General features: G+C 40.1%; 1 protein-coding gene across 1 annotated transcript; it reads left to right on the forward strand.

Annotated features, from left to right (window-relative positions):
- Positions 1–755: 755 nt before the first annotated feature.
- Positions 756–5,979, forward strand: LOC147092461 (beta-1,3-galactosyl-O-glycosyl-glycoprotein beta-1,6-N-acetylglucosaminyltransferase 3-like). Its single transcript, XM_085975732.1, has 2 exons — positions 756–1,763; positions 5,101–5,979. Exons 1-2 carry the CDS (start codon positions 984–986, stop codon positions 5,680–5,682), a joined length of 1,362 nt encoding a protein of 453 aa, XP_085831858.1. The 5' UTR covers positions 756–983; the 3' UTR covers positions 5,683–5,979.
- Positions 5,980–12,232: the final 6,253 nt, after the last annotated feature.

A 12,232-nucleotide genomic window follows, 5' to 3' on the forward strand; every position in this document is an offset into this window, starting at 1 on the left:
AGCTGTGTATAGCTGTATGTATAAGACTACACTACCCAGCTGTATGATATTAAGACTACATTACCAATGAGGCACTAGGCTACCCACAAGGCGGCAGTCAAGATGGAAGCCTCCAGAGATACAGTACCTAGTCCACATGTGCTCAATAAAAGGTCTAGCAAAAGCTAGCTGTGTTCATAATAAGAATGTCTAGTTATTGATGAACATAACAAACAGTATTGGGAGCTCCTGTTCGTTAGGACTTGTTTATTAATAAAGTTTATTTTTAACATTAATAATCCTAAAACTGAACTTTCAGTTTAGCGCTACAATAACATCAATTTCATTTGTACAGCGCCTGTATTGTTAAACTTTCCAATGAGCTTCACAGCAGCGTTATCAAACACAATTTGCTGACGAGTTGCAAAAGGAGCTATTTGGAGAGGAAGAGGTAAGCTTTAAGGAGCCTCTGAAGGGAAGAGAGAGCGGTCGAGAGACTGCGATGTTCAGGGAGGCAATTACAGAGTTTAGGGCCTCGGCAGCTGAAGGCATGGCCGCCAATTGTGGAGTGATTAAACTTGGGGATGCGCAAGAGGTCAGAATTGGAGGAGTGCATAGGCCTTGGAGGGTTTTAGGCTGGAGACGTTATATAGATATGGAGGGGCACGATCATGGAGGCATTTGAACAAAAGGATGAGAACTAATTGTATAGTATCTTAGGATAAGTGGTTTGTAATGAAATAATTTTTCCAAACTAGATTTTTTTTTTAGTGAAAGGGCTAACCGATTGGAATTGTTTTCGGTGACAAGGCATCCCAGAATTCGTCCAGCCCACCCTCGCTGTTAGCTGTTCAACAAAGTCCCAGACGACATTGATTTGAAGACAAAGTACAGAGCTGCATAGGAAGAGAATCGGAACGTAGATTGCACAAGCAAAGAAGGACACAACCTAGCTCCATCTGAATACAGAATACTGAAACTATAAAAGAACGAACGAAAACAAAATGAGGAACGTCATACAGCTGCTGAAAAGGCAAATAATGCTTCTCATTGTGATTGTGTTTATAGTGTGTTGCTTTGTATCACTGCAAATGGGCAGGCAGGCGGATATACTCCCAACAACTTTGCAAAAATCTTCACGGAAGCCCACGCAGACATGCAGAGAGAAGCTTCATGATGTTCTGGATATCACTGAAAAAGATTCAAATTGCTTTCAAGTAATCAGTAGCAAAGAGGAAACCTTTCGAAGTTTGACCAATTTAACTGGATTCGGAAACAAGGACCTGCTCTTAACGGAAATTGATTATGTAAATTTAGGCACAGATTGCGCTTCTTTCATAAAATCCCACAAATACATAACTTTCCCCATAACCAGGGAGGAACGCGATTTCCCCATTGCCTATATCATTCTGATCCATCATAAAATTGAAATGTTTGAGAGACTTTTAAGGACCATTTATGCACCGCAGAATATGTACTGTGTCCACGTGGACAGGAAGTCTCCAGAACAATTTCATTCGGCAGTCGCAGCCATCATCTCCTGTTTTGATAATGTCTTTATCACCAGTAGATTGGAAAACGTGGTATATGGATCATTTTCCAGGCTCCAGGCCGATATCAACTGCATGGGAGATCTAATAAGAAGCACGAGCCCATGGACATATCTCATCAATCTATGCGGACAGGATTTACCGATCAAAACAAATGCAGAAATCATCAAAGAGCTCCTTTCTGTCAAAGGTAGAAACATAATAGCATCTCATCCTCCAACAGCACTGAAAAAGGTATATTGTTACATCGGCTGACAATTTATCTGTCTCTCTTCCTCTGTTGCGCCATTCATTAGTTTATCTCTCTCTCTCTCTCTACATACACAGCCAATCACTCTTCTATTTAATCGTCAATCTACCAATCTATTCATTCATTCTTCCATTCATTCATGTATCCATTCAGTCGTTTATTCACTCATTCATTCATTCATTCATTCATTCATTCATTCATTCACTCATTCATTCATTCGTCCATTCATTCATTCATTCATTCGTTCATTCATTCATTCGTTCATTCATTCATTCATTCATTCATCCATCCATTCGATCATTCATCCACCCATTATGACATTCGTTCATTCATCCATTTTGTCATCCATTCATTCATTCATTCATTCATTATTTCATTCATTATTTCATTCATTCATTCATTCATTCATCCATTCATTCACCCATCCATTCATTCATTCATTCGTTCATTCATTCATTTATTTATCCATCCATCCATCCATCCATCCATCCATCCAATCATTCATACATTATTTCATTCATTCATTCATTATTTCATCCATTCATTTATTCATTCATTCATCCATCCATCTATCCATCCATTCATTCATCCATCCAGCCATCCATCCATTCATCGATCCATTCATACATACATTCACCCACAAATAGGAAATAGGAGCAGGAGCAGGCCATTTGACGCTTCGAGACTGCTCCACCATTCACTAAGATTATGTCTGATCATCTACATCATTTCCACTTTCCTCAACTATCCCCATATCCATTGATTTCCTTAATATTCAAAAAGATATCGATATCTGTTTTGAATATCCTCAACGACTGAGCCTCCATAGGCCTCTCGGGTAGAGAATGCCAAAGATTCACCACACTCTGAGTGAATACATTTCTCCTCATCTCAGTCCTAATTGGCCGATCCCTTATTCTGAAACTGTGACCCCCGGTTCTAGAATCCCCAGTCAGGCGAAGCATCCTCCCTGCATCTATCCTGTCAAGCCTTGCAAGAATGTTGTATGTTTCAATGAAATCACCTCTCATTCTTCTAATCTCTAGAGAATGTAGTCCGAGTCTACTCAATCTTTCGTCATAGGACAGTCCCCCATCCCAGGAACCAGTCATGTGGACCTTCGTTGCACTCCCTCTATGGCCAGTATATCTTTCCTTATGTAAGGAGAACAAAACTGTACACAGTTTTGTGGTCTCAACAGGGCCCTATATATTTGCAGTCAAATGCCTTTACTCTTATACTCAAATTTTCATTATAAAGGCATACATATCATTTGCTTTCCTAATTGGTTGCTCTACCTGCATGTTGACTTTCAGCAATTCGAGTGCAAGGACACCCAAGTCCATCTGGACACCAACATTTCCCAATTACTCATTATTTAAAAAATACTCTGCTTTTCTATTTTTCCTACCGAAGTGCAGAATTTCAAATTTCTCCATCTTATATTCCATTTTCCATGCTCTTGCCAACTCACCTAGCCTGTCTATATCCCCTTGAAGCCTCCTTGTATACTCTTCACAACTTACATTCCCACCAAGCTTTGTATCCTCAGCAAACTAGGATATATTAAATCTGGTCCCCTCATACAAATCGTTGATGTAGATTACAAATAGCTGAGGCCCGAGCTGTGATCCTTGCTGTACCCCACTAGTTACAGCCTGCCAACCCGAAATTGACCCGTATATCCTACTCTCTGTTTTCTTTCCGTTAAACAAATTCTGAATCCATGTTCGTATAGACATACATCCATCCATTCATTCATTCATTCATTCATTCATTCATTCTTCCATCCATCCAATCATTCTTTCATTCATTCATCCATTCATTCATCCATCCATTCATTCATTCATCATTCGTTCATTCATTCATTCATTACTTCATTCATTCGTTCGTTCGTTCCTTCATTCATTCGTTCAAACAATCATTCATCTATCCATCCATTCATTCATTCATTCATTTATCCATTCATGCATTAATTCATGCATATTTCATTCCTTCATTGATTCATTCATTTGTTCATTTTTCCCTCCATTAATTCATTAATTCATTCATTCATTCATTCATTCATTTATTCATCCAATCATTCATCCATCCATTCATTCATTCATTATTTGTTCATTCATTAATTCATTCATTCTTTCGTTCGTTCCTTCATTCATTCCTTCAAACAATCATTCATCTATCTTTCCATCCATTCATTCATTCATTCATTTATCCATTCATGCATGCATTCATTCATGCATTATTTCATTCAGTCATTCTTTCATTCATTCATTCATTTATTCATCCACTCATTCGTCCATCCATTCATTCATTCATCATTTGTTCATTCATTCATTCATTAATTCATTCATTCGTTCGTTCTTTCCTTCATTCATTCATTCAAACAATCATTCATCTATCTTTCCATCCATTCATTCATTCATTTATCCATTCATGCATGCATTCATTCATGCATTATTTCATTCATTCAATCATTCATTCATTTGTTCATTTTTCCATTAATTAATTCATTCATTCATTCATTCTTTCATTCATTCATTCATTTATTCATTCTTCCATTCATTCATTCATTCTTTATTTCTTTCATTCATTCATCCGTTCATTCAGTCATTCATTCATTCATTGATTCATCCATCCATCCAATCATTTATTCATTCATTAATTTATTCAACCATCCATTACTCCATTCATCTATTCATTCATCGATCCATTCATCCATTAGTTCATTCATTCATTCATTCATTTGTTCATTTTTCCATCCATTCATTCATTCAATCACTCATTCATTCATTCATCCATCCATCCATTCCTTCCTTCATTCATTCATTCATCCTTACATCCAATCATTTATTCATTCATTCTTCCATCTTTTCATTCATTCATTCATTCATTCCTTTATCCATCCATTCATCCTCCCACTCAACGTTGGTATGTCTGTCTGGCTGTCTGTCTGCCTGTCTGTCTCTCTGTTTATCTATCTATCCATCTATCTATCTATCTATCTATCTATCTATCTATCTACCTGTCTGTCACCCACATATAATAATGAATATAATTATGCATTAATGGCGAATGGAGTTTTACAACAGAAACAGACTTATTTTCCCACATAATAAAGCAATGATTCCTGGTTGGGCTCGTTTGTCTGTACTTCTTACTACTAATTATTCATTCAAATCAGCATAGATGTTTCCCGTTCATCCTGCGTGGAGACAAGATGCAATTTCATTCAAACGGTTCTGTTGCAGACACTTTTACTGTGAGGTTTAACAGCGAATCATTGGTGTTCATAATCCTTCCTCTTGGTGTGTCTTTCAGAAACGGTGGCAGTACCGATATCGGGTTGGCAGCGTTGTATGGAGGACTGGTCAGTTGAAAGAGCAGCTAACAAATATCACGGTTTTCACGGGAAACGCGTATTATGTGGTTACTAGGGAATTTGTTAACCATGTGTTGAGAAGCGCCGAAATCCAACAGTTTTTAAAGTGGTCTGAAGACACCTACAGTCCCGATGAACACATCTGGGCCACCATCCACAGAATGCCCGGCGTTCCCGGCTCTAGTCACTTTAGTGGCCCTTCCCATCCCCCAAATGTCCCTGTCATCCCGCGGTTGATAAAATGGCAGGTCCAGGAACGTGTGGGGAAGGAGGGAGGTAGCTACTCGCCCTGCGCAGGTATTCACCGCCATGGTATCTGTGTCTACGGCGCTGGAGACTTGCACTGGATCCTGCAGCATCAGCACCACCTGTTTGCCAACAAGTTTGACGCTGCAGTGGACAACACAGCAGTGAAATGCATTGAGGAATATCTCAGGGAAAAAGTCATTAACGGAAACAGCTTCCTGCCCTGTGAAGAAGAGTCAATGGGGCTGGATGATTCCACCCATCGTTTTCAGTAAGCAACGGGATGAAACAAGCCGGAATGCTTCCCCATTTTCGCTGCTTCAAGCGAAATGCTAACAGCATTCTGAAGAAACAATTACCTGTTTTGAGAGCAATGGGCGTTGGAGTAATTATTGCTCTATTTAAAAAATTACTTATAAAGAGATCTAGAGAACAAACTTCTGGATTTGTTTGCGAAAGCTTTTCATTTCTTTGTATGTCCAATTAAACAGCAATCACCATCTAAAATAATTTGTATGAACAGTTCAACGCCATTCCGCCTATGGAGCCTGCTCCACCATAAAATTAGCTCGTGGCAGATCTGTACCTTTGCTCCATTTACCCACTTCAGCTCCAAAGCTGTTGATAACATTACCTAACAGAAATCTATCTCAGTCTTCAAAGCTCCATTTCTCCGAGTAACCACAACATTTGGAGCACAGAATTCGAGGTTTCTACTGCCGTCATTTTTCAAACGTTTTGTTCCTAATTTCCCTCTTAAATGCACCAGCTCTTGGGCCAGAATTTACTGCAGCCTGCGGAGAAAGGAGACTTTCCCATGCACATTTAATTTCCATGAGCTTTTGCACTGCTGGTTGCTTTAAGTGTGAGTTGCACATGGTGTGGAGCACTCTAAAAGGCATCTGGGACCTGTGTCAACCGGGCAAAAAACTGTGTATCACCTTAACTAATCAGATTGAAGTATGGTTAATGAACAGCACAGTCTGAACCACGACATATACAATGTCAAATCAGGTACAGAAAGCAAAGATAATAGAGGGAAATAAAGATTAGCTGAAGAGAAAGAGAACAACAGAGGGAAAGAAAAAATAAAAGTAGAACTCCAACAATTAAAATCTGAAGGGATGAGACTCCACAATTGTAAAAGTTAATTTTCAGAGCTAGAGAGATTGTTTGGCAGTAATTAAGACCTACCACGCTGTTAAAACGTGTACTTAGACGAAATTGAGTAGATTGGGCCTATACTGTCTGGAGATTAGAAGAATGAGAGGTGATCACATTGAAACATATAAGATTATGAGAGGGATTGACAGGGTAGATGCTAAGAGGGTGCTCCCCCTGGCTGAAGACTCTAGAACGAGGGAGCATAGTCTCTGAATATAAGGGGTCGGCCATTTAAGACAGAGATGAAGAGGAATTTCTTCACTCAGAGGGTTTTAAATCTTCAGATTTCTCTCCCCCAAAGGGCTCTGAATGCTGAGTTGTTGAGTATATTCAAGGCTGAGATCGTTAGATTTTTGGGCTCTAGAGGAATCAAGGGATGGGGATCGGGTGGGAAAGTGGAGGTCAAAGATCAGCCATGAACTTATTGAATGCGGAGCAGGTTCGAGGGGTACGATGGACTACTCCTGCTCCTAATTCTTATGTTCTTATGTTCTTAAAAGGAAAAGCCCTAAATTTCTGCGGCGAATTTATTTCATTTGCAAGTGCAAGTACAGGAAGTACAGAAACTTCACACAGTTCAATACATTGGAGTAGTAAATCAGAAAGCGAGGTGCCGTTTTTTCCAAGCAAACGACAGGGGGCGCATTGCGGACAGCAAATTCCGGATTTTCCCGTTTAACCAAGCATTTGCCCTCGGCCAAAGATGCTGTAGCACTTCTGCATAATTAATGGCAAACGCCGTTAGCCTCGCCGTTACGTTGGCAGTGAAATCTGTCCCCTTATGTCCCCTCGTTCTTGATTTGTCAGCAGAAGGAATAGTTTCTCTGCATCTGCCCTATCTTATCCTCATGACATTTTATGCACCTCGAACAGCTCAGTCTTCAATCTCCTATACTCAAGGGAGCCTTTACACAAGGTGTTATGAGAACATACCCATCGAATCAGCGGCATCATTTTGGTGAATCTGCACAGCACCCGCCCCCCCAAAGCCAATATAGCCTGCCTGAGATCTGGTGCCCAAAACTGAACGCAGTACTGGAGAAGGAGTTCAATCAAGGCTTATACAACTGATGCATAACTTCCAACCATTTGTATTCCAGACCCCAAGAGATAAAGGCCAACACTACAATAGCCTTTTAAATTATTTTTGCACCAGACCACTAGCTTTAGAGAGTTCTGCACTTGGATGCATAAATCTCTCTCCTCCACCACAGACCATAGTTTCTCAGCATTTATAAAGTACAGTGGTCTATCTTTCGCAGCCACAAAGTAGATGATGACACACTTCCGCACATTGATCTCCATCTGCCACTGTATTACCCACTTACTTACTCTATCAATGCCCCTTCGCAACTTTCTGCTTCCATCCACGTTACTTACTGCGCCAGCTAACTTGGTGTTGTCAGAAAAGTTGGACCTATGGACATCTAATTCTTCAGCTAAGCCATTTATAAATATAGTGAACATCTGAGACCAAAGTACAGGAACCTGAGGGACATCTCTACTCACTTGATGCCAATTGGAGTATTTAGCAATTACCCGACGTCTCCTACTTCCCTACCGATTCGCTATCCATGTCAATAGGTTCTATCCAATTCCATTGTGTCTAATTTTTGTTTACAGTCTCTTATGTGGAATCTTCTCGAATGCCTTCTGGAAATCCATATAATTAATTCCACAGACGCTCCCGTATCTACCACGTTAATTATCTCCTTCAAAAAATCAACTAGTTACAGAGAAACATAGAAACATAGAAGATAGGAGCAGTAGTAGGCCATTCGGCCCCTCGAGCCTACTCCGCCATTCAATGAGACCATGGCTGATCATTCAAATTCAGTACCCAGTCCCTGCTTTCTCCCCATATCCCTTGATCCCTTTAGCCTTAAGATATATATCCAACTCCTTCTTGAATATATTTAATGAATTGGCATCTACTGCCTTCTCTGGTAGAGAATTCCACAGGTTCACCAATCTCTGGGTGAAGAAATTCCTCCTCATCTCTGTCCTAAATGGCTTACCCATTATCCTAAGACTGTGACCACTGGTTCTGGACTCCCTGAACATCGGCAACATCCTTCCTGCATCTAGTCTGTCTAGTCCTGTTAGAATGTTATAAGTTTCAATGAGATCCCCTCTCATTCTTCTAAACACCAGCGAGTATAAGCCCAATCGACCCAATCCCTCCTTATACATCATCCCTGCTATCCCAGGTATCAGCCTGGTGAATCTTCGCTGCACTCCCTCCATGGCAAGAACATCCATCCTCAGATAAGGCGACCAAAACTGCACACAATACTCAAGATGTGGCCTCACCAAGGAAGACTTCCTTGTTCCTGTACTCAAACCCTCTCGCTGCGAAGGCCAACATACCATTTGCCTTCTTAACCACCTGCTGCACCTGCATGCTTAGCTTCAGTGACTGGTGCACAAGGAAACCCAGGTCTCGTTGCACTTCCCCTTCTCCCAATCTATTGCCATACAGATAATAATCTGCCTTCCTGTTTTTGACGCCAAAGTGGATAACCTCGCATTTATCCATGTTATGTTGCATCTGCCATGCACCTGCCCAATCACCCAACCTGTCCAAATCATACTGGAGTTTCTCAGCATCCTCCTCACTGCACACATGCCCACCCATTTTTGTGTCATCTGCAGAACTGGAGATATTACATCTAGTTCCCTCGTCTAGATCATTAATATATATTGTGAATAGCTGGAGTCCAAGGACCGATCCCTGCGATATCCCACTAGTCACTGCCTGCCACTCAGAAAAAGACCCGTTTATTCCAACTCTTTGTACTCTGTCTGCCAACCAGTTCTCTATCCAAGTCAATACCTTGCCCCCAATCCCATGTGCATTAACTTTACATGCTAATCTCTTATGCAGGACCTTATCAAAAGCCTTTTGAAAGTCCAAATACACCACAGCAACTGGTTCTCCCTTATCTATTTTACCAGTAACATCCTCAAAAAATTCCAGTAGATTTGTCAAGCACGATTTACCTTTTGTAAATCCATGTTGAATTTAACCGATCCTGTCACTGTTTTCCAAGTGCTCTGCTATTACACCTTTTATAATGGATTCTAGCATTTTCCCCACTTCCGATGTCAGGCTTACCAGTCTGTAATTCCCCATTTTCACTCTACCACCTTTTTTGAATAGTGGGGTAACATTAGCTACCCTCCAATCCATGGGTACTGTTCCAGATTCTATCGAATGTTGGAAGATGACCAGCAATGCATCAACTATTTCTAAGGCCACTTCCTTACATACCCTAGGATGTAGATTATCAGGCCCTGCGGATTTATCGGCCTTCAATCCCGTCAATTTACCTAACACCATTTCCCTACAAATACTGATTTCTTTCAGTTACTCCCTTTCATCAGAATAGTTTATTTGGACATGACTAAACTTTACAAATCCATGCTGGCTCTCTCTGATCAGTTCACACCAGTCCAAGTGTTCAGTCACTCTGTCCCTAAAAATAGATTCTCGTAACTTCCCCACAACAAGCATTAGACTAATACGGCTAAAATTTCCCAGTTTATCTTTATTACCCTTCTTAACTAGAGGGCTGACATTGGCAATTTTCCAATCCAAGGTGACAATTCCTGAATCCAGAGAGTTTGAATAGATCATGACCAGAGCATTTACAATTTCATCACCTGTTCTTTTTAATACCCTGGGCTGGAAACCATCAGCCCCTGGAGACTTGTCTATCTTTACTCTCATTATTGTCTCCATTATCATTTTCAAAACGTATATTAAATTTAGAAAGTTGCTCTCCTTGATTTATTTTTCCTTTTCCTTGTATCTCTGGTACTTTATCCTTATCCTCTGCTGTGAAGATCGATAAATGATGAGTATTTAACAAATCTTCTATATTTCTGCATTTCAATTACAATATCATATGTATCTGTCTTTAAGGGTGTCACATTAATCTTAGCCATCTTTTTACTCTGAATACACTTGTAAGGAAACTTCAGTTTTGCCCTTGTTACCCCTCGCAAATTTATTATTTTATTCCCTATTAGAAGCTCGGATGACTTTGTTTGCATCCCTTTGCTGTTCTTTATATCTCACCTAGTCCTCGAGATATTCACTGTTCTTTGCGCTCATATAAGCCCTTTTGTTATATTTCATAGTATCCATCACGCCTCTTGTTGACCAAGGTTCTTTAATTAAAGAAGTAGCGCTCTTGCCCTGTAAAGGTATGCACAGTTGTAGCATTCTATCAAATATTTAGTTGAACACCTACCACCAATTCATCTGTAGTTTTATCCATGAATAGTTCAGAGATATTTACTGTGTTCAATTTTGCCTCACCCCTCTGACATTCATTGAGCTAAATTTACAACCTTGGTTCGTGACTCATCTGCCTCATATCTAATCATGTTATGCTCACAGTTAGCTAGGTGTTCCTTACCGTTATCTTATCGGCCCATTCGGGGCCCATTACTCATCACTAAATCTAGTATAACCTGATCTCTTGTTGGGTCAAACACATAATGTTACAAAAAGATTGAGGCACAGATCAGCCATTGAATGGCGAAGCAGGCTCCAGAGAATGTATCCCTGTTCTTAATGTCCCTGTTTTCCTACGAAACCAGATATTGTAGCGTAATTAATGGGTGTGTTACAGGAATAAGCATCCTGGAGGCTTACACCAATAATCTGGAGAGTCTGAGTTCAGATCCAAGTTTGGTAATTTGAATTTGCTTTTAAACATTCTGGAAATAAGAAGCTGATTTTAGTAAAAATAACAGGAAACTGTCAGACTGTCGCAAACCCCAAGTGGTTCACTGAAAACCTACAGGAAAGGAATCCTGCTATCCTTGTTTGCTCTGGCTTATATGTGACTCCAGTCACACCCCAATTTGATTGACTGTGAACTGCCCGATGATGTGGCCTGAGAAGCCATTCAGTTACCACTTGGGATGGAAAATAAATTCCGGCCTTGCCAAAGATGGCCACACCGCAAGAATGAAGAAAATACATAATGTCAATGAAATTACTCAGATATGAAGTCAGACAGTTTACTCTGTTGAGGGTCCAGACGGGAAAATAAGAACATTACCTCAGTGGAAGACATTAATGAACTTAATATAAAATGGGAAGAATTAAACTAGGTTAGCTTTTAATCACGTTTCCTCGAAGACGCTTGTGCATGTGGCAGCAAGAGCAGAAGGTCCTTTAATTCGGTTTGGTGAAATGAGTGGAATCGTGAAAGGGCGAGGTGAATGGGAGATATCGTATCTGGACTACAGCGATCATAGATGGATGAAGTTCGACTGAAATTTCCCATCGAATACCATGGGTACAACTGAAAACGAAATCAACTTAAAGGAAACAAGATTAATCGTAAATGTATATGTAGGGAGATTTTGTAATTAAAACACAATTTTGAAAGATCCAAATTCACCCTGCTGAACATGTGGAGTGAAGATGTACATAGTGTCAGTAAATGAACGCTAAGACTCACGGCCCTAAACAGGTTCATGAAGCAATCAGAAGTGAAAAGAGAAAGAATATTTACAGAGAAGGATAGTGATGGAGACTCACTGATGAATATGGAAACTTTCAGATACGCGTTGCACAGATGGACAAAGGTGAATCTCAAAAAAAGCACATCTAAGATTGTAACATTAACTGCAAGAAAT

The sequence above is a fragment of the Somniosus microcephalus genome, unplaced genomic scaffold (genome assembly GCF_052327205.1).
Source record: "Somniosus microcephalus isolate GS21.2 unplaced genomic scaffold, FLI_Smic_1.0 unresolved_chr2, whole genome shotgun sequence".
NCBI lineage: Eukaryota > Metazoa > Chordata > Chondrichthyes > Squaliformes > Somniosidae > Somniosus > Somniosus microcephalus.